The 23,911-nt window shown below is 35.9% G+C and overlaps 1 protein-coding gene across 9 annotated transcripts in view; it reads left to right on the top strand.

The window, feature by feature from the left end:
* VPS13B (vacuolar protein sorting 13 homolog B) overlaps positions 1 to 23,911 on the top strand; it is an 859,202-nt gene that overhangs the window by 132,552 nt on the left and 702,739 nt on the right. For all 9 annotated transcript variants that reach the window (XR_007728201.1, XM_050801187.1, XM_050801183.1 and 6 more), the window contains 2 exons: positions 6,660 to 6,854; positions 23,224 to 23,348. Coding sequence is in view for 8 of the 9 variants with exons in the window: in XM_050801187.1 (XP_050657144.1) it covers positions 6,660 to 6,854; positions 23,224 to 23,348 (320 nt within the window). In the remaining variant the exon portion in view is untranslated. The remainder of the gene's footprint in view (positions 1 to 6,659; positions 6,855 to 23,223; positions 23,349 to 23,911) is intronic.

Here is a 23,911-nt window from a genome sequence, read left to right as displayed (position 1 = left end):
CCTGAGGTGGAACAATTTCATTCTGAAACCATACCCCTTCTCCTGTCTGTGGAAAAATTGTCTTCCATGAAACTAATCCTTGATGCCAAAAAGGTTGGTGTCCGCTGATAGTGATGACCATAGAAATAAAAAGTGTCCTAACTGTAAAGAAGAAGTTATGTGAGGGAATTAACTATATGCATTAACTTTATTTTTGCTCCCTATTGGCCACTCATAATTAAGTATGGCAGTGTATTATGATTAAGAGATCATGTAGAGAAAATTTCACTGGAGACAATTAAAATATGTCTGCATTTTATCATTTCTGTTTTTGCTATCATCTGATTTTTTTAAATAGATACTATTTTTTAGAGTAGTTTTAGATTCACAAAGCAGAGTGAAAGTGGTACAGAGATTTTTCATAAACTCACCCCCCCACATACATAGCTTCCCCCATTGTCAACATCCGTCAACAGAATAGTATATTTGTTACAATTGATGAACCTATATTGACACATCATTATCACCCAGAGTCCACAGTTTATATTAGGGTTCACTCTTGGTGTTTTATGTTCTATGAGTGTTGACTCATGTATAATTATCTACTATGGCAATATCACATAGAGTAGTTTCAATTCCCAAAAAATCCTTTGTGCTCTGCCTATTCATGTCTTCTCCCTAACCACTGGCAACCACTGATCTTTTTACTTTCCTCACAGTTTTGCCTTTTCTAGACTGTCATATAATTGGAATCATATAGTATGTAGCCTTTTCACATTGGCTTCTTTTACTTAGTAATATGGATTTAAGGTTCCTCTTTGGCTTTTCGTGACTTGATAGCTGATTTCTTCTTTGCACTTACTAATACTCCATTATGGATGTACCACAATTTGCTTATCCATTCACCTACTGAAGGACATCTTGGTTGCTTTCAAGTTTTGAGAGTTGTGAGTAAAACAGGCATATACATCCATGTGCAAGTTTTGGTGTGGGCATGTTTTCAACTCCTTTGGGTAAATACCAAGGAGTGTGATTGATGGACTGTATGCTAAAAGTATGTTTAGTTTTGTAAGAAGCTGCCAAATTGTCTTCCAAAGTGGCAGTATGATTTTGCATTCCTGCCAGGAATGAATAAGAGTTCCTGTTTCTACACAGCCCTACCAACATTTGATGTTGCTAGTGCTTCGGTTCTTTGTCATTCTAAGACATGTGTAATGGTGTCTCGTTGTTTTTAGTTTTATTTCCTTGATGACATATGGTGTGGAACATCATTTCATATGCTTATTTGCCATCTGTATATCTTCTTTGGTGAGGTATCTCTTCAGATCTATTCCCCATTTTTTAAGAGTTGTTTGTTTTCTTAATATTGAATTTTAAGGATTCCTTGTACATTTTGGGTAACAGTCCTTTATCAGATAGGTCTTTTGCAAATATTTTCCCCCAATCTGTGGCTTGTCTTTTAATTTTCTTGTATTTTGCAGAGCAGAAATTTTGAAATTTTAGTGAAGTCCTGCTTATCAATTCTTTGTTTTATAGATTGTGCCTCTGGTGTTATATCTAAAAGTCATCACTATACCCAAGGTCATCAGCTTGTATCTTTTAAGAATTGGTCCATCTCATCTAGGTTATCAAATTTGTAGGCATAGAGTTTATGGTATTTCTTTCTTTTTTTTTTTGAGACGGAATTTCACTTTTGTTGCCCAGGCTGGAGTGCAATGGCATGATCTCGGCTCACAGCAACCTCTGCCTCCTGGGTTCAAGCGATTCTCCTTGCTCAGCCTACTGAGTAGTTGGGATTACAGGCATGCACCACTATGCCTGGCTAATTCTGTATTTTTAGTAGAGACGGGGTTTCTCTGTGTTGGTCAGGCTGGTCTTGAACTCCCAACCTCAGGTGATCTGCTCACCTTGGCGTCCCAAAGTGCTGCGATTATAGGCGTGGGCTACCGCACCTGGCCTGTCTTTAGTATTTTAAAAATTATCATTTTAGTGTCTTTGGAATTCGTAACAATGTTCCTCTTTCATTTCTAACGTTAGGATTTGTATCCTCTTACTCTTTTTCTCAACCTGGCTAGAGAGGCTTATACTGATTTTTATTGAGCCAGCTTTTGGTTTTGTTTCTCTGGTGATTTTCTGTTTTCAATTTCATTGATTTCTGTTTTGATTTTAATTCTTTTCTTCTTATTTTGGATTTATTTAATTTCCTAAAGTGTAAGCTTAGGTGATTGATTTTAGATTTTCCTTTTTTGTAATATATGAACTCAATACTATAAACTTCCCTCTAAGCATTGCTTTCACTACACGCTACAAATTTTGATAAGTTGGATTTTTGTTTTCATTTAATTCAAAGTATTTTTTATTTCTCTTGAGATTTTTTCTTTGACTTGTGTTCTTTAGAAGTATGTTTTTAAATCTCCAAATATTTTGACATTTTTTAGTTATGTTACTGATTTTTAGTTTAATTCCATTATGGTCTGATAGCAGACATTGTATGATTTCTTTTAAATTTGTTTAGGTGTGTTTTATGGCTTAGAATGTGTCTGTGTTGGTGACTATTCTATGTAAGCTTTAGAAGAATGTGTACTCTGTTGTTGCTGTATGAAGCAGTCCACTGATGTGTATTATATCTGGTTGATTATAAATTCAATTATGTCCTTACTGATTTTCTGTCTGTTGGAACTAATTATATCTGATAGAGGGATATTGAAGTCTCCAACTAAAATAGTGGGTTTGTCGAGTTTTTTCCCTGAAATTTTATCACTCTTTGCTTTATGTATTTTGACACTGTGTCTTTAGGCACATCCATGTTAGGGACTGATGTCTTTTTACAGAATTGACACCTTTATCATTACTTAATCCCTTCTTTATCTCTGATTGCTTTCCCTGGTCTGATTTTTGTTCTGTCTGAAATTAATATAGCCATTCCACTCTCTTTTGATTAGTTTTAGTATGGTATGTGTTTCTCTATTTTCTTTTAATCTACACATGTCTTCATATTTAAAGTGGGTTTTGACTGGGTGTGGTGGCTCATGCTTGTAATCCCAGCGCTTTGGGAGGCAGAAGTGGACTGATTGCTTGAGCCCAGAAGTTTGAGACCAACTTGGGTGAAACCCTATCTCTACAAAAAAATACAAAAATTAGCTAGGCATGCTGGTGTGTGTCTGTAGTTCCAGCTACTTGGGAGGCTGAGTTGAGAGGATCACCTGAGCCCTGGAGGTTGAGGCTGCAGTGAGCCATGATCGCACCACTGCACTCCAGCCTGGGTGACAGAGTGAGACCCTGTCTCAAATAAGTACATATGAAATTTTTTTTTAAAAAGTAGGTTTTTTTTCGTAGACAATATATAGTTGGGTCTTGTATCTTTAGCTGCCTTGACAATCTGTCTTTTAATTGATGCATTTAGACCATTGATAAGAAGTTATTATTGATATAATTGGACTAATATCAACCATACTTCTTGCCATTTTCTAGTTTTTGCCCTTGTTATTTGTTCCTGATTTTATCTTCCACTCTTTTTTGGCCTTTTGTGGTTTTAATTGAGCATTTCATATTATTTGATTTTCTTTCCTCTATTAACCTACCTGTTATACTTCTTTTTAGTGTTTGTCCTAGAATTTGCATTATATTTTTACAGCTAATTCAAGTCCACTTTCAAATAACACCATACCACTTTACAGGTAGTCAGAGTTTCTTATAGTAAAAGAAATACTAATTCTGCCATCCTGTTTCTTGTATCATTGCTGTAATTCATTTTACTTTTATGTAAGCATTCATAAGCCTGCTACACACAATCATACATAATTAAATACATATTACTGTTATTATTTTGACCAAATTTATTAGATCAATTAAGAATAATAAAAATTAAAAGTCTTTTTTTTTTACCTTTTGCCTTTTCTGATGCTGTTTTTTTTTAATGTAGATGTGAAATTCTGACCTTTATCATTTTTCTTCTCTCTGGAGAATTTTTTTTAACACTTCTAATAAGGCAGATATACTGGAAACAAATTCTCTGAATTTTTTTTTTTTTTTTTGTCTGAGAAAGTCTTTTTTTCTCCTTTGGAAGGATAATTTCATGGAGTATGGAATTCTAGGTTTGTAGGTTTTTTTCCTCTTAAAATACTTTATTTTACTCTCTTCTTGCTTACGTCATTTTTGAGTGGCGGTCAAGTGTAATTCATATCATTGCTCCTCTATAAGTAAGATGTATTTTTTTCTGTGGATTTTTTTGGGGGACTTTATCTTTGATTTCTATGATTTGAAAATGATGTGTCTGTGTGTGGGATTTTTTTTTTTTTTTTTTTTTTTTCATTTATCCTGCTTGGTGTTCTCTGAGTTTCCTGGGTTTCTGGTTTGGTGTCTGACATTAATTTGAGGAAACTCTCAGTCATTATTGTTTCAGATGTTTCTTCCGTTTCTTTCTCTCTTTTCTTCTCTTGTGGAATTCTTATTACGTGTATGTTACATCTTTTGTAGTTGTCCCACAGTTCTTAAATATTCTGGGGGTTTTTTGGGTTTGCTTTTCAGTTTTGGCAATTTCTACTGAGATACCTTCAAGCTTAGAGATTCTTTTGTTCGCCATGTCTGGTCTTCCAGTATGCCTGTCAAAGGGAAAAATGCTAACAAGGAGGCCTTACTCAGATGGCAGCCCACAAATTTGTATAAAATTTCATTTAGATTGTTGGCTAGTTCCTAAGCTGCCCGTGTGTAATGCAAGACTTCAGGAAACCCAGCAGAAAGCAAAGTATAAATTTGACTATTTGCATGGTACTGTGCATCTGCAATTAGAGTTCAGGCACTGCCACGTTAGCACCTGGGCCTTCCTTTGAGACCTTATAAGGGCCACACCGTAGGAATAAATACAGATTGAAATAGATTAGTCTAAGAAAGCCTAATTCCAGTCCTGAATAGGACCATGATGATATACTTGTATTCTGTTTGCTTGCCAAAGAATAGTTAACTTACTTTAGGGGAAGATAGCATTATCAAAGCCATTATAATTTTTTATCCATGATGTTATCTGCTTGATACAAAATTATGAGGTATACTAAAAATAGAACCAATTGAATTAAATATTAAAAAATCAGTAATATAAATAGACTTAGAGATGATTAAGGTATTAGAGTTGTTAGACATGGACTTTATGGTTAATTGCTTAAGGAAAAAGGCAAAAAGGTGGAGGATTTCCAGAGAGACCTCAATCCATTAAAAAAAGCACCAAATTAAATTGTGAAACTGGAAAATGTAAGGATACAGGTTTGAAGGAAAAGGATGGAGAAAATATACCATTTAAATGCTAACCAAAAGAAAGATAGCCTGGCTGTTTTACTAACAGATAAAGTTGATTTTAAGGTAAGAAGTATTACTAGAAATAAAGAGAGCCACTTCATAATGATAAAAGTGTGAACTGAAAGAAAGAACAACACAGATAATTCTCACAGGTGTAATCTTGAGTGAAAAATTATATACCATGTGATTTCATTTATATAAAGTTCAAGAAAAGAGAAAACTAATCTGTGGCGATTGAAGTGATTAGCTACGTCTGTTGAGGATTTAGTATTGCCTTGAAAGGGACATGGCACAGCCTTGTAGGGTGCTTCAGATGGGTGGTGGTTACAGATGTAAAAATTCATTCAGCTCTAACCTTCAGATTTGTTTGCTTTATTCTGTGTTATTTTTAGTAATCCCAAAGAAAATCACTTAAAAAAGCAACGTAATTCCTAAATAAATGGTGGTTTTAAAATTATTGGTAATGAGTAAAAAATCAGGATTGTATTTTCAACTTAGTTTTAAGCACAGTGATTCTCAGTAATGGCACTTTTGGTTTTTTGGATTGGAGAATTATTATGTAGCATTTACCATCTTTGGCCAATACCTGCTAAAGGCCAATATTATTGTAACAATGAAAGACAGACAAAGCAATGAAACTGCTCTTCTTGCATTTTTTTCTTATTCTTCTGAATGGAAAGTCATGGTGTTCCTCATTGAGAACCACAGGTAGAGCATTTTAAGGGAGTGAGTGAGTGAGTTCTAGGATGGGTCATTTGCCACTCAGCGTACATAAGCTGGACATCTTGAAACTTACCTGTATTTATTTGAAAGCTCAGAAAGATTCTGTAAAACTGAGAATACTGTGCCATCCTCAAGATTCTTAGGACTTTGTGAGCCCTTAACATGTGTGTTGTTAGTAGATATGGTACAGATCAGGAATTTTTCTTTCCTGCAAACATTGCTTATGGTGAATGTTTTTGACATAGTGTGGTATAGTCCATTTAGTTCCTTAGTCAGCTAAATGTGAATAAAAGAGATTAAAATAAAATATGCTGACTCTTGGATATATAGATACATTTTGGAATAATTAAGCTTAATACAATATCTTCATCATACTGAGGCATGTAGTGATACTATTCTAGTTGACTGAAAAAGAAAAAAAACTTGAACTGAAAGGGCAATGATAAATTTGCAAAAAAATATGCATTCTTTGAAGTCTGGGACATATTTAATATATATAGAAAGACATTTGTTATTTGGTTATGGCAAGAGAGTTCTGTAGAAAGGCATCATTTCTAGATTGATTGGATATCACTGCAAATGTGCAGATCTGAAGCGTGTATAGAGGGAATTGCAACTCAGTCACTGCTCCACTTTTAAAATATAAAGCGAACACTTTTATTTTCTAGAACTCAAGTAACTTCATGAACACTACAAACTTCCAGTCTCTTCGGCCTTTGCCATCCATTCGAATATTGGTAGATAAAATTAATGTGGAACATTCAGTGCCGATGTATGCTGAACAGTTGGTGCATGTGGTCAGCAGCCTTACTCAGCCTTCTGATAACCTGCTTCATTATTGTTATGTACACTGCTATCTTAAGGTATGAAAAGTGAATTTTCTTGTTTGTTAGCATGGGTTTGGCTGTGGGATCATCACATGAGTTTCTTTTTTCTTGATGTTGTAATTTCAGAGAAATAGTACTCTAAAAGGTAAGATTTAAATAAGAAATAAGATTTATTTATTCCAATAAATTAAAATAAGTAATAAAAATATACTTATTTTAAAGATTTCTCAATTTTGTGAGATTAGTAGCTTGATATTTATAAATGAGTAGTTAATTATAACTTTTGAATGATTTTACTTATCATTGATGGTAATTTTTATAAGCAATGTGAAAGAGCACTCAGTTTAATATGGATGCTTTGAAGACTCATGCTTTTTTGAAGGGAGCATTTATGTGAGGCATAATGAGGCATAAAGAGGGCTTAAAACTTTTTTTGTCACCTTTATTTAATTCATGTTAATTTATTGATGCAAGGACAATTTGTTTTATATACAGACATATGCCATTTTATCATGCATTACTTTATTGTACTTCATAGTAATATTGTGTGTGTGTGTGTGTTTTAACAAATTGAAGGTTTGTGGCAGTCTTGCATTAAGCAAAGCTTTGGTGCCATTTTTTCAATAACGTGCTCACTTCGTGTCTCTGTGTCATATTTTGGTAATTCTCCCAATATTTCACAAGTTTTCATTATTATTTTAGCATTGTGATCTGTCATCACTGTTCTTTGATGTTACTATTGTAATTGTTTTTCGGGTACCAAGAAGTGCACCCATTTAAGATGGTGAACTTAGTAAATGTTGTGTGTGTTCTGGGTCCTCCACTGACCAGTTCCCCCTTCTCCTTCCCTTATCGTAATCCTTGAGACACAACAATATTGAAGTTAAGCCAATTAATAGCCCTACAATGACCTGTAAATGTTCAAGTGAAAGGAAGAGTCCCATAACTCTACTTTAAATCAAAAGCTAGAAATAATTAAGCATCTTGAAGAAGGCGTGTCAAAAGCCAAGATGAGGCCTGAAAGCTAAGCCTGTTTTGCAAAACAGCCAAGTTGTGAATTGAAAGGAAAAGTCTCCAGGAAATTAAAAGTGCTACTCCAGTGAACACAGGAATGACAAGAAAGTGAAATAGCCTTATTGTTGTTATAAAGTTTGAGTGGTCCAGATAGCAGATCAAACCAGTTACAACATTCCCTTAAATGAAAAGCAAGGCCCTAACTCTCTTCAATTCTGTAAATGCTGAGAGACTTGAGAAAGCTGCAGAAGAAAAATTTGAAGCTAGCAGAGGTTGGTTCATGAAGTGTAAGAGAAGCCATCTCCATAACATAAAAGTGCAAGGTGAAACAGCAAGTGCTGACCTAGAAACTAGAGCAAGTTATCCATATCTAGCTCAATTAATTGATGAAGGTGGCTACACTAAACAGATTTTCAATGTAGACGAAATACTTTCTCTTGGATGAAGATGCCATCTAGGACTTACATAGCTAGAGAGAAGTCAATGCTTTGCTTCAAAACTTCAAAAGGCGGCCGGGCACGGTGGCTCATGCCTGTAATCCCAGCTCTTTTGGAGGCTGAGGCGGGCGGATCATGAGGTCATTAGATTGAGACCAGCCTGGCCAACATGGTGAAATCCCATCTCTACTAAAGATACAAAAATATTAGCTGGGCGTGATGGTGTGTGCCTGTAATCTCAGCTACTCAGGAGTCTGAGGCAGGAGAATTGCCTGAACCTGGGAGGCAGAGGTTGCAGTGAGCCAAGATCAGGTCATTGCACTTCAGCCTGGGTGAGAGGGCAAGATGCTGACTCTCTCATTAGGGGCTAATGTACCTGGTGACTTTTTAAGTTGAAGATAATGCTCATCTACCATTCTGAAAATCCAAAGTGCCTTAAGAATTATGCTAAATCTTCACTGCTTATGCTCTATAAATGAAGCAATAAAGCCTAATGATAGTACATCTGTTTACGGCATGGTTTACTAAATATTTTAAGTCTGTGGAGACCTACTGCCCAGAAAAGACTCCTCTTAAAATATTAGCACTCACGGACAATGCTCCTGGTCACCCTACACCTTTGATGAAGATGTACAGGGAGATGCACGTTGTTTTCATGCCGTTAACATGATATTCATTCCATAGCCTGTGGATCAAGAGTAATTTTGACTCTGGTCTTATTATTTAAGAAATATATTTTGTAAGGCTTATAGCTACCATAGATAGCGATTCTTCTGAAAGACCTGGGCAAAGCAAATTGAAAACCTTCTGGAAAGATTCATCAATCTAGATGCTATGCTATTAAGAATATTTATGATTCATAGAAGGAGGTCAAACTATTTACATTAACAAGAGTTTGGAAGAAGTTGATTTCAGTCCTCATGGATGACTTTGAGGGGTTCAAGCCTTCCATGGAGGAAGTAACTGCAGATGTAATGGAAACAGCAAGAGAACTAGAATTGGTTTCTGAAGATATGACTGAATTGCTGCAATCTCATGATAAAACTTGAATGGAGGAGGAGTTGCTTCTTATGGATAAGCAAAGAAAGTGATTGCTGGAGATGGCAATTACTCCTGGGGAAGATGCTGGGAGTATTGTTAAATGATTACAGAGAATTTAAAAAGTTCTGTAAACTTGGTTGATAAAGCAATGGCATGGTTTGAGAGGATTGACTCCAATTTTGATAGAAGTTTTACTACTGTAAAATGCCATCAAACCTCAATTAATCATCATTGCCTGCTATGGAGAAATCTTTCATGAAAGGAAGAGTTAATCAGTATGGCAAACTTGATTGTTATCTTATTTTTAGAAATTGCTGCAGCTACCCCCACCAATTTTAGCAACCATCATCCTGATTAGTAAGCAGCCATGAACATCAAGGCAAAAAGGTTATTACTTGCTGAAGGTTGAGATGGTCATTAGCATTTTTTAGCAATAAAGTATTTTTTGTAAGGGGTGGGGGCAGGGTCTTACTCTGTCACCCAGCCTGGCATGCAGTGGCACGATCTTGGCCCACTGCAACCTCCACCTCCTGGGCTCAAGCGATTCTCCCATCTCAGTTTCCCAGGTACTGGGACCACAGGTGCATATCCCCATGCTCAGCTAATTTTTTATATTTTTGGTAAGATGGGGTTTTACCGCATTGCCCAGACTGGTCTCGAATTCCTGAGCCTTGCTTCCCAAAGTGCTATGATTACAGGTGTGAACCACTGTGCCCAGCCAACAAAGTGCTTTTTATTTAAGGTATATAAGTTTTTTTTTTTTTTTGACATAATGTTATTGCACACTTAATAGACTACAGTATAAATGTATACATAACTTTTATTATATGTACTGGGAAACCAAAAATTTTTGTGATATTTGTTGTATTGTGGTGATGTGGAACTTGCAGTATCTCCTGGATATGTCTATCTGGTTATGTAAAGTGAATTATTGGTAGCTTTTCCCAGTTCTTTCATTTTTAAAAAAATAAGACATCCAATGCAGGTATGTACAAACAATAACCTCAAATGTTGAACAATACATGTTTTAGCTAAGCAAACAGGGATGTATGGTTTAAGTAGAAATAGTGTGTACACAATCACTTCTGTTTTGTGAGCAAAAGAAAACTATAAAAAGTTGAATTTCAGAATCAGTACTGGCTGGGCATGGTGGCTAACACCTGTAATCTCAGCACTTTGAGAGTCTCAGGTGGGTGGATCACTTGAGCCCAGGGGGTCGAGACCCCCCTGAGCAAAGTGGTGAAACCTGATCTCTACAAGAAATACAAAAATTAGCCAGGCGTTGTGGTTGCATGCCTGTAGTGCCAGCTACCTTGGAGGCTGAGGTGAGAGATTTGCTTGAGCCCAGGAGGTCAAGGTTGCAGTGAGTTGTGATGGCGCCACTGCACTCCAGCTTAGGCAACAGAATGAGACCCTGTCTCCAAAAAAAAAAAAAAAAAAAAAAAGTACGAAGAAACACTGCTTTTCATGTAATGTATCAAAAGATTAGAGGACTCCACAAATAGGCTCTTGGCCTAATTAGTTTATTTGAAGTTTTAAAGTTTTTAAGTATTTGTGTATCTATAACGCAGAAATAAACCAATTTCAAGATACCAGTTTTAGATCACCTGCAGGTGTATATAAATGTAAGATATTAACATTAGACTGTTGTCAAACCATGCAGACTAGAAGAACATGTTTTCTTGGTTGTTTTTGCAAAGCCTTTTTTCTCAAGGCTGGCTCCTTTGGTGGAAGAACAACAGATCATGTTGCAAAAGGGTGTAGACACAGGGAAGTGTGACTCATTGGGGCCTTTATTTTAGTGATCTACCATAATGTTTTATGTCATATGGAGAGTAGCAGAGATATTTTTAAAACCTAGATATAAAGATTATAAATGTACTTTATACTTTACAATGCTGTATACTTTACAATTTTCAGATTCTATGCTTTATACTTAAGCTTTTTAATTTATTGTCATAATTAATACATAGAAGTGGACAATTTTAAAAAATATTGGTACAACCTTCGTATCAGATTACAATGTTAAGAATATTTGCTTTGTTTTTTCATGTCAATAATATATTTTATTTAACCCAATATATGCAAGTATCAGTTAATATGCAGTCAACATAACACATTGACATTCGGCTTATAGATAAATAAAGTGTGTCTCTATACAGAAGGAGGATGTTCACCAAAACCATTGGTTGTCACTATAGTCACCATCCATACTGACATAAAATTTATTGGAATAGTTCTTTACCATTTCTACTTGTCAATATGTTAAAACTCATATTTCCAGTGTAATGTAAAAGTTATTTACAGTGTACTGCCGATATAGTTATATTTTGGATAAAGGGCCTTTGCTACACATGCTGTCTAGTTTTCTTTTATATTTTGGCCTGGTTGAATACAGTCATAATGGTTAAGTTTAATGTCTCAACAAGTGAAGTGTTAGGCAAAGTGGGAATAGCATAATGTGTGTAGGAAAACCATTCACTAGTGTTAAGAGTACTAAATCCTTTTTTTTTTTGAGACAGAGTCACACTCTGTCTGGAGTGCAATGGCACAATCTCGGCTCACTGTAACCTCCATTTCCTAGGTTCAGGTGATTCTCCTGCCTCAGCCTCCCAAGTAGCTAGGATTATAGGTGTGCACCACCACACCCAGCTAGTTTTTGTATTTTTAGTAGAGGCAGGGTCTCACCATGTTAACCAGGCTGGTCTCAAACTCTTGGCCTCAAGTAGATCTGCCCACCTCGACCTCCCAAAGTGCTGGGATTACAGGTGTGAGCCACTGCGCCCGGCCAGGAATAGTAAATACTTATGAAAATAAAGCCTTGAATCCTGTCTTGAATATTTCATTTCATTTTCGTACTTCTACTGTGACACAGGATATTTTAATACTTTCAGAATTTGGTAGAGTTTTTTTTTTTTTTTTTTAATATGGCTATTGTGATGTGACTGCATTTACCAGTTTGCTATAAAGTTTATAGCAGTTCATATTACTTGGGATGATTTCAGTAGCCTTTGAGGAAGTTTTTAAAGTTTTAGTGTTATCATGTTACAGTAGTACAGTGGAGGATTCATGTGTTTGGCATTTTAGTTCATATGTAATTTTCAATTAAATATTTAAATGCTTGAGTTTTAATTTTGTATACTTAACCTTGACTGTATTGGCTATATGATTAAATGATTCATAATTCCCACTTCATGTAATAAAATTTACTAATTGGGAGAGTTGGCATGGATCTATATGGAAAATATGCAGATGAAAAATTCCTTTTATTTGTAATTGACAAAATTGTATGTATTTATTGTTTATAACATGTTTTGAAATATGTGTACATTTTGAAATAGCTCAATTTAGCTAACATATATATCACATACTTATCATTTTTGTGGTGAGAACAGTTTAAATCTGCTGTCATTGATTTTTTAATAGAATGCATTGTTATTTACTATAGTCTTCATGTTGTACAATAGATCCTTTAACTTCATTTTTCCTATCTAATTGAAATTTTGTATGCTTTGCCTGACATCTCTTCAACCTCCTTTCCCTGAGACATGACGCTTTCTTATGGCTTACCAAGTCCTCTTTATGTATCTGGCAAACCCATCCTTTGAATATGTATGGTATCGAGTAGCTAAGAGTTTCAAGGCATCTGATATTTGAAACCTCTGTAGAACATTTGGTAATGCGACTGCATTGTGTAATTTGTAGAATAGGATATAACTTTAAGGCCGTATTATTCATAAGGATCAGCTACAATACATACTTCAGACAGAATAAGGAGTTAGAGTAGGATGAAAACCCTTTGGATTCTTTGGATCTGTTAATTTTTGACCTCAAAAAAATCCCAAGGGATTTGGAGGAAATACTATTTTCATACACATTTTATGGTTACATAAATTGGCATATTTATTTTGGAAGTAGCAGCAGGTAATACATTTGAAAGCACATCTACCTTACCACCCATTTCTTCCAATTTTCTGTGTATACCCTCCAGCAGGGGTCAGCAAAATTTTGCCTGCAGGCTCAGTATATATTTTAGTCTTTGTAGACCAAGTGGCAAAATTGAGGATATTAGGTAGGAACTTAAATGACAAGAGAGAACAAATTTTACAAATTTTGAGTTTATAATATTCAAGATGTAATAATTGAGTACAGTTTTTGGGTAGTACACAGTTTTATTTTTCTTTTATTTATTTTTTTGAGATGGAGTCTTGCAGTGTTGCCCTGGCTGGAGTGCAATGGCGTGATCTTGGCTCACTGCAACCTCTGCCTCCCTGGTTCAAGTGATTCTCCTGCCTCAGCCTCCCGAGTAGCTGGGATTACATGTGCGTGCCATCACTCCTGGCTAATTTTTTGTGTTTTTGGTAGAGACGGGACTTCACTATGTTGGCCAGGCTGGTCTCGAACTCCTAATCTCATGGTCAGCCCACCTCTACCTCTGCCTCCTAAAGTGCTGAGATTACAGGCATGAGCCACCGTGCCCGGCCAGGTAATACAGTTTTATTAATGAGAAGAATGGAATTCTTTTTGGAGGGCCAACATTTCACCTAATTGGGATTTCAACTTATTGTTCCCACCACGTTGATTATAAATGTTTTTGTGTAAACATTATTTTTTCCTTGTAGGCTATCCCAGAACAAGCAGTGTGTGGGATTTGGCCTGTAGGCTGTAGTTGGTTTTTGCTCTGTTTTCTTAGAGGTATATTGTTTACGAATTAACTTAACCAAGGAAGTGAGAGACTTTTACAATAAGAACCACAAAACATAGCTGAAAGGAAGTAAGATATACATAAATGGAAATGCATCTCATCTTTTTGAATTGGAAGACTTAATATTGTCCATGCTATCCATTCTACACATTCAGTGCAATCTCTATTACAAATCCAATGTTTTTTGCAGAAGTAGAAAAACTCAGCCTAAAATTCATATGGACTCTCAAGAGACCCCGAATAACCAAAACAATCTTGAAAAAGAACAAAACTGAAGGACTCACTCTTACTGATTCCAGAAGCTACTACAGAGCTATAGTAATCAAAGCAGTGTGGTATTAGTGTAAAAACAGACACATAGACCAGTGGAAAAGACTGCAGTGCCCAGCAATAAACCATTGTGTATGTGGTCAAATGATTTTTGACAAGTGTCAAGACTGTTAAATGGGAAAGGACAGTCTTTTTAGCAAATGGTGCCGGGAAAACTGGATATGCATATGCAAAAGAATGAAGTTGGACCCTTACTTAACACCATATTAAAAAAAAAATACTTAAAATTGAACAGAGACCTAAATGTAAGACCTATAAAAAGTACTTCATTTTTATGCCTGAATGATAATATTTCATTGCATGGGTATACTACTGCAGTTTATCTATTCATTTATCCATTGATGGACATTTGGGTTGTTTCCACTCTTTGGCTATTAGGAATAATACGGCTATGAATATTCATGTCTAAATTTTTACGTGAGCATAGGTTTTCATTTCTCTTAGGTATACCTAGGTTTGGAGTTGCCTGGTCATACGGTATTTTTAATATTTTTAGGAAATGGCAAACCGGTTTTTAAGGAATGGCTGTTTTGTTATCCTCCCACTGATAAGTGCGAGTTTCTCTTTTTCCACTTCCTTCCTCTTTCACGTTTGTTATTGTCTGTCTTTGTGATCTTAGCAACCTTAGTGGTTGTTAAAGTGGTATCTCACTGTGGTTTTGATTTGTATTTCCATAATGACTAATGCTACTGAGCATTTTTTTATGTGCTTATTACCTTTTGGTCATTTGTATATCTTCTTTGGATAGATATGTATTCCAGTCTTAGGCCCATTTTAAAATTGGGTCGTCTTTTTGTTGTTAAGTTGTAAACATCCTTTATGTATTCTGAAGTGTTTCATTTCTTGAATAATGTAAGTGACAGCATGTCACTATTCTTATTTTTAAAATTCTGGGTGGTGAAAATGAAATCAGAGTGTTACTGATAGTTTTACTTGCTTAAATTGCTAGTGGAAATAAAATCAAGAGAAAATACTTTTTTTTTTTCCTCCATAGGAGAAAAACGTAAAGGTAGTATCGGCTTTAATCCAGAATTTTGTTTTGTTTCAGTAGACACATAAACAAAAACTAGGTTGAGAGGGTTTAAGAAGTAATAGATTCTGTTTATATGCTGGATTACATTTATTGATTTGCATATGTTGAACCAGCCTTGCATCCCAGGGATGAAGCCCACTTGATCATGGTGGATAAGCTTTTTGATGTGCTGCTGGATTCGGTTTGCCCGTATTTTACTGAGGATTTTTGCATTGATGTTCATCAGAGATACTGGTCTAAAATTCTCTTTTTTTGTTGTGTCTTTGCCAGGCTTTGGTATGAGGATGATGCTGGCCTCATAAAATGAGTTAGGGAGGATTCCCTCTTTTTCTATTGATTGGAATAGTCTCAGAAGGAATGGTACCAGCTTCTCCTTTTACCTCTGGTAGAATTTGACTGTGAATCCATCTGGTCGTGGACTTTTTTTGGTTGGTAGGCTATTAATTATTGCCTCAATTTCAGAAACTGTTATTGGTCTATTCAGGGATTCAGTTTCTTCCTGGTTTAGTCTTGGGAGGGCGTATGTGTCCAGAAATTTATCCATTTCTTCTGGGTTTCTAGTTTATTTGAGGTGTTTATAGTATTCTCTGATGGTAGTTTGTATTTCTGTGGGATTGGTGGTGATATCCCCTTTATCATTTTTTATTGCATCTATTTGATTTTTCTCTCTTTTCTTCTTTATTAGTCTTGCTAGTGGTCTGTCAATTGTGTTGATCTTTTCAAAAAACCAGCTCCTGGACTCATTGATTTTTTTTCTCTTTTTTTTTTTTGAGATGGAGTCTCGCTCTGTCACCCAGGCTGGAGTGCAGTGGCCAGATCTCAGCTCACTGCAAGCTCCACCTCCCAGGTTTACGCCATTCTCCTGTCTCAGCCTCCCGAGTAGCTGGGACTACAGGCACCCGCCACCTTGCCCGGCTGGGTTTTTTTGTATTTTTTAGTAGAGACGGGGTTTCACCGTGTTAGCCAGGATGGTCTCGATCTTCTGACCTCATGATCCGCCCATCTCGGCCTCCCAAAGTGCTGGGATTACGGGCTTGAGCCACCGCGCCCGGCCTTCATTGATTTTTTTGAAGGGTTTTTTGTGTCTCTGTCTCCTTCAGTTCTGCTCTGATCTTAGTTATTTCTTGCCTTCTAGCTTTTGAATGTGTTTACTCTTGCTTCTCTAGTTCTTTTAATTGTGATGTTAAGGTGTCAGTTTTAGGTCTTTTCTGCTTTCTCTTTTGGGCATTTAGTTCTATAAATTTCCTTCTACACACTGCTTTAAATGTGTTCCAGAGATTTTGATATGTTGTGTCTTTGTTCTCATTAGTTTCAAAGAACATCTTTATTTCTGCCTTCATTTCGTTATGTACCCACTAGTCATTCAGGAGCAGTTTGTTCAGTTTCCATGTAGTTGGGCGGTTTTTAGTGAGTTTCTTAATCCTGAGTTCTAGTTTGATTGCATTGTGGTCTGAGAGACAGTTTGTTATAATTTCTGTTCTTTTACATTTGCTGAGGAGTGCTTTACTTCCAACTATGTGGTCAATTTTGGAATAAGTGTGATGTGGTGCTGAGAAGAATGTATATTCTGTTGATTTGGGGTGGAGAGTTCTCTATATGTCTATTAGGTCCACTTGGTGCAGAGTTGAATTCAATTCCTGGATATCCTTGTTAACTTTCTGTCTCGTTGATGTGTCTAATGTTGACAGTGGGGTGTTAAAGTCTCCCATTATTATTGTGTGGTAGTCTAAGTCTCTTTGTAAGTCTCTTTATGAATTGCTTTGTGAATCTGGGTGCTCCTGTATTGGGTTCATATATATTTAGGATAGTTAGCTCTTCTTGTTGAATTGACCCCTTTACCATTATGTAATGGCCTTCTTTGTCTCTTTTGATCTTTGTTGGTTTAAAGTCTGTTTTATCAGAGACTAGGATTGCAACCCTTGCCTTTTTTTGTTTTCCATTTGCTTGGTAGATCTTCCTCCATCCCTTTATTTTGAGCCTATGTGTGCTTCTTCATGTGAGATGGATCTCCTGAATACAGCAGACTGATGGGTCTTGACTCTTTATCCAATTTGTCAGTCTGTGTCTTTTAATTGGAGCATTTAGCCCATTTACATTTAAGGTTAATATTGTTACATGTGAATTTGATCCTGTCATTATGATGTTAGCTGGTTATTTTGCTTGTTAGTTGATGCAGTTTCTTCCTAGTATTGATGGTCTTTACATTTTGGCATGTTTTTGCAGTGACTGGTACCGGTTGTTCCTTTCCATGTTTAGTGCTTCCTTCAGGATCTCTTGTAGGGCAGGCGTAGTGGTGACAAAATCTCTAAGCCTTTGCTTGTCTGTAAAGGATTTTATTTCTCCTTCACTTATGATACTTAGATTAGCTGGATATGAAATTCTGGGTTGAAAATTCTTTTCTTTAAGAATGTTGAATATTGGCCCCCACTCTCTTCTGGCTTGTAGAGTTTCTGCTGAGAGATCTGCTGTTCGTCTGATGGGCTTACCTGTGTGTGTAACCCGCCCTTTCTCTCTGGCTGCCGTTAACATTTTTTCCTTCATTTCAACATTGGTGAATCTGACAATTATGTGTCTTGGAGTTTCCCTTCTCGAGGAGTGTCTTTGTGGCGTTCTCTGTATTTCCTGAATTTGAATGTTGGCCTGCCTTGCTAGGTTGGGGAAGTTCTCCTGGATAATATCCTGCAGAGTGTTTTCCAATTTGGTTCCGTTCTCCCTGTCACTTTCAGGTACACCAATCAGATGTAGATTTGGTCTTTTCACATAGTCCCATATTTCTTGGAGACCTTGTTCGTCTCTTTTTACTCTTTTTTCTCTAAACTTCTTGCTTCATTTCATTCATTTGATCTTCAGTCACGGATACCCTTTGTTGCAGTTATTTGAATTGGTTACTGAAGCTTGTGCATTCATCATGTAGTTCTCATGCCGTGGTTTTCAGCTCCATCAGGTCATTTAAGGACTTCTTTACACTGGTTATTCCAGTGAGCCATTCGTTTAATCTTTTTTCAAAGTTTTTAGCTTCTTTGCGATGGATTCGAACTTCCTCCTTTAGCTCGGAGAAGTTTGGTCGTCTGAAGCCTTCTCTCAACTTGTCAAAGTCATTCTCCATCCAGCTTTGTTCCGTTGCTGGTGAGGATCTGCATTCCTTTGGAGGGGGAGAGGCGCTCTGATTTTTGGAATTTTCAGCTCTTCTGCTCTGTTTTTTCCCCATCTTTGTGGTTTTATCTACCTTTGGTCTTTAATAATGGTGACGTACAGATGGAGTTTTGGTGTGGATGTCCTTTCTGTTTTTTAGTTTTCCTTCTAACAGTCAGAACCCTCAGCTGCAGGTCTGTTGGAGTTTGCTGGAGGTCTACTCCAGACCCTGTTTGCCTGGGTATCAGCAGTGGAGACTGCTGAACAACGAGTATTGCTGAACAGCAAATGTTGCTGCTTAATCGTTCCTCTGGAAACTTCGTCTCAGAGGGGTACCTGGCCATGTGAGGTGTCAGTCTTCCCTTACTGGGGGGTGCCTCCCAGTTATGCTACTTGGGGGTCTGGGACCCATTTGAGGAGGCAGTCTGTCCGTTCTCAGATCTCAAACTTCGTGCTGGGAGAACCACTACTCTCTTCAAAGCTGCCCAACAGAGACATTTAAATCTGCAGAGTTTTCTACTGCCTTTTGTTTGGCTATGCCCTGCCTCCAGAGGTGGAGTCTACAGAGGCAGGAAGGCGAACATGACACACTGTCGTGGGGTGGAGGAAGTGGGGAGGGATAGCATTAGGAGATATACCTAATGTAGATGACAAGGGATAGCATTAGGAGATATACCTAATGTAAAGTTGGTGCAGCACACCAACATGGCACATGTATACACACGTAAGAAACCTGCACGTTGTGCACATGTACCCTAGGACTTAAAGTATGATAATAATAATAATAAAAAAAAGAGGAAGTAATAGGTGATGAAAACGTTATAGCAAACTTTAGGCCAGGGACCCCCAACAGCTGTGATTTCCCAAGTCACAGTAAAAACAGCAACTGTGAACAAGATTTGGACATTCCAATTCAACTCTGGAATTTAAATATCTCTAGATAAGAGTGTAAGCAGTGTTCCCCAACCCCTGGGCCATGGAACCTGACAGCACGGCAGGAGGTGAGCAGCAGAGCAAGCAAGCATTACTGCTTGAGCTCTGCCTCCTATCAGATCAGTGGTGGTGTTAGATTGTCATCGGAGAGTGAACCTGTCGCGAATTGCGCATGTGAGGGATCTAGGTTGCACACTCCTTATGAGAATCTAGTGGCTGATGATCTGAGGTGGAACATTTTATTCTGAAACTATCCCCCCAACCTTCCGTTCATGGAAAAATTGTCTTCGAAACCATTCCCTGGTGCTGAAAAGGTTGGTGACCACTGCTCTGAGCTATTCATTCAAGGTATTTGCTGATGAAGGGAGAGAAATGTAGCTTTACTGATGATTGAAGGGGGAAGGTGGTGGTGAGAAAGATTATTTTTCTTTGAGAATAAATAGAGAATCAGCCATTTATTTTTAGGTGAAGAGAAGGAGGAAATGGAGGGCGGAAGGAAAGTCGGCTGAAATTGTGAGTTAATAGATGAGCTACATCACATGAAGCATCATATACTTGTTACTGCAATATATGATTTCAGAGATGTCCCTAATCCTTTTGGACTTCATTTTTCCGGCATGTAAAAGGAGATGATTGAGTTAAATAATCTCTAAGCAGTTTGAGCTCTAAAATTCTGTGGTTGAGTTTGGTTTCATTCTTTTCTCCTGAAGAGTTTTTCTTTGTTAGATGTTCATTATTATGCTGTACAACTGTAGTTGTTATTCTTTCTTCAGTTTTCATGTGTTTCAGTGTATTATTGCATACATACCAACTTTTGAATGAAAGAAATGTTTACTTGTCCCTTTAGTGAAGGGACAAATCTTTATAATGCTGATTATACTATTATACCATGTGTTTTATAATGGCAGTAACAAAAATTATTTATTGTATGTCATAATTATAATGTTTTTGTTGTCATTTATAGTTAGCATGTGCTTTTTATACTTTTGTCTTTTTAAAATAGCAAATTTTAATTTATGATAATTTTTGGCAAAATCTTACAGAAATAAGTTGCCTTATAATGTTTTTAAATCCATTTCTTCTATTTGAGATGTTAATTCAAGAACATTTGTTGTAAAATGTTAAAATCTTGATGATGTATTTATTTTTATTTACTAATTGGGATTTTTTTTTTTTTCTTTTGAGACGGAGTCTTGCTCTGCCGCCCAGGCTGGAGTGCAGTGGCCTGATCTCAGCTTACTGCAAGCTCCGCCTCCCAGGTTTACGCCATTCTCCTGTTTTAGCCTCCCGAGTAGCTGGGACTACAGGTGCCCACCACCTTGCCTGGCTAGTTTTTTTGTAATTTTTAGTAGAGACGGGGTTTCACCGTGTTAGCCAGGATGGTCTCGATCTCCTGACCTCGTGATCCACCCGTCTCAGCCTCCCAAAGTGCTGGGATTACAGGCTTGAGCCACTGCGCCCGGCCTACTAATTGGGATTTTTAAAAACAGGTGGCAATACATGTTTAACTTTTTATTTAAGGAGATGTATAAGTCCTCTTATTCAACTTTACAACTTCCTTTGGCTAACATTTCTATTGGTAGTTATACTTACTGTTTCATACATTTTTATTGCTCCAGACTATTAGTTTACAACATTTACCAAACCAGTTTTTGAATATGTGAACTATCCTTCATGAAAGCAACTTCAGTTTACACTGCTGGTTCTTCTTTTTCCAGATTAAGTATTTATCGTCTTGGTCAAGGGATGTTGACAAATTATTAGGTTATATAGGTTTTGTAAATCTGTGTATCTGATTGCTATAGTTTAAAAGAGAGAGCTTAAAATTTTATTTTTAAATTGTTCTTGTTGATTTGGTGGATAATAGAGAAAGCAAAATACGATTCATAATAACTTGGCAATATTTAGAAGGTAACTTCTTTGTCCAGTAGGTCCTCTTTTATTGTAATTTCACTTGCTTCAGTGTTTTCTTAGAAGCATCTCTAGACAACACAAAAATATAATAAAGGCTTTAAAAAAAAAGTCAGAATAGTATGCAATTTCCCCGAAGCCCTTTGCATTTCTGCAGGCAGCCAGCAGGGGATCTCCTCTACACCCAATTTCCTTCTGAGTACAGTTGGTAGATAGTGTCTGATTATACTGTTGAGGCATTTAATGGAAAATTCGACAGTGGCTTTGAGAGAGTTCTTAGTTGAGCATAGGTGATAAAATATTGTCTTTATTCATAACTCGAAATATTTGGCAGTTGGACATTGTTTTAAAAATGTGTTTTGTATTGTTATATTAATAACTGTAAATTCCAGAATCCTTTGAATATTGGGCCTTTATGTGGAAATAAGAAATCCTGAAATTGTACAGAAACCAGCAGAGTACTTTGCATACATTGTTGCTCAGAACAGGTCTTAAAAAAGAATGAATGTGAAATATCTTAATTTGAAGTTATGATTTTCAGTAATCATTTCAGTATTAGAAGCAAATCTCTTTCTCAATTCTGTACTTGTTGTTTATTGGTTAATACCAGGTTATAGGTATTGATGGGTGCATCACTTTTATTTTCCTTGATAGTAATTACATAAGTAGGTTCTTTGCAATGCAGTTTTCCTTGAAAATGTAATTTTAAAAAGTTTTATTTCTAAAATGTTGTTTTCTTCACTTAAACCGAGTGTGTAAGAAATAATTTGACATTGTCATTTTGATGAATGTCAGGAGTATAGTAGCTTTTTGAAACTATTTGGAAGTAGGTTAATACTGTTAAAGAAATTGATAATTATTTTATGCTCATTAAATAGTATTTTGAAAATCAGTTATGAAGAAATTTTAAACATATTTTGTTATAGAACTTCACAGTTGATATAAATTAATTCTAGAGATATGGAAGTCAGTGCATTATAAACCCAAGGGATAAAAAATAATAACTAAAGACAAATGTTGAGGTTAAGCTACTTTTACATTTACTGGAAAACAGTAACACTTTGTTTTGTATCCATGTGTATTTTTCCACGCTGAGGTATTTATCTTTTGTTGTTTTAGAAATAATTGACGCAGAAATATCATCAGTTCTCTGCAGTATTTCATGTAACATGTGATGTTATGTTTTTTCTTTCTATTATGACAAATATAGTACCCAGGAATTTCAGGGGTTGCTTATAAAATTTTGTAGTATCATCTGCTTGCTTTAAGCATAAACATGCTTGTACATATGAAGAGTAATTTATGCCATATACCAAATTTCCTGGGATTTAAAACCTCAATCTCACAATTATTTTCACAAAAGAAAGTGGAAAGAAATAACATTTTAGGATATTTTTCGATATCCTTTTTGTGTGTACATTATACAAGTTGAAGACAAAATACATTTTTAAACAGTTTTTCTTGTAGTTAATGTTATTTTAGTCATAAAATATTAAAATTAATTTATAAAATTTATAGCTTACAGTGTAGAAAATGCAGTCAGTGGTTTATATTTATGGAAAAATGTATATTTTAGCAGATAATTAAACAGTACAGGAGGAGTATGTATAGAAGTAAAATGTGAAACTTAAAAAAATTTGTCAAAAATGCAGTGATCTTTCGGGGTGTGAAATAAATACTGTATATTTAAATTTGTTAATTTTGAGCTACTGTCAAATTGTATAGAAGAAAATGTTGATTGGGAAGTGGAAAAAGGCTTTGGAACATACTTAGTATGCAGCTGTTGTAAAGCAAATTGAAACTGATGTATTTCATCCTGTACTTATTAAAACTTTGTCTGAACACTTGGATCTTTTCTTTTTGTTTTAGATATTTGGTTTCCAGGCAGGACTGACATCTTTGGATTGCAGTGGATCTTACTGCTTACCTGTACCAATTATTCCCTCTTTCAGCACTGCTCTTTATGGTAAACTTCTGAAACTCCCCACGTACTGGTAAGTCTTACATGTTAAAATGTGTTAAAATGTGATTTATGTTAATTTCCATTTATTAGGAGGGAAAAAAACGCCCAAATGTTTCTGTCTTATGCCTATGTTAGTTTTATACAAAACTTTAGAAAAAAATATCTAAACTTGTACTTTTACTGAGACACTAAAAATCTTTTTTAAGTGTCTGAAATCTGTTAGTTCATAGTGTCTTTTGTGATAGCAATAACTGTTATTAGGGTAATAACTGTTAATTCATGTTGGATGTATGTAAAATACTACTTCAGATTATAATAGGAACTGTAAGACCAAGTGCCTTTTTTTCAAGAGAGGGGTATAAAGATTTTAAAAAGTTATAAATTAATATTCAAGACCAAAGTATGTATCTATTAAATAGTAATTTTATATATATTCATAGCCACTGACAAAAGTATACCCAATACATAGAGTTAGAATGTATTTACATGTCTAGTAGCTATATTTTGTAAGAAATTGATTGTAGCCCTTACCATTTTCATTCAGAAGTGAGTGCTATATTTGGAGGTCACATTTCCTTCAATTCAAAGAGATTT

This window comes from Macaca thibetana, chromosome 8 (assembly GCF_024542745.1).
Source record: "Macaca thibetana thibetana isolate TM-01 chromosome 8, ASM2454274v1, whole genome shotgun sequence".
Taxonomy (NCBI): domain Eukaryota; kingdom Metazoa; phylum Chordata; class Mammalia; order Primates; family Cercopithecidae; genus Macaca; species Macaca thibetana.
The sequence above is the reverse complement of the archived record's forward strand: the minus strand, read 5'-3'. Positions and strand labels throughout refer to the sequence as shown.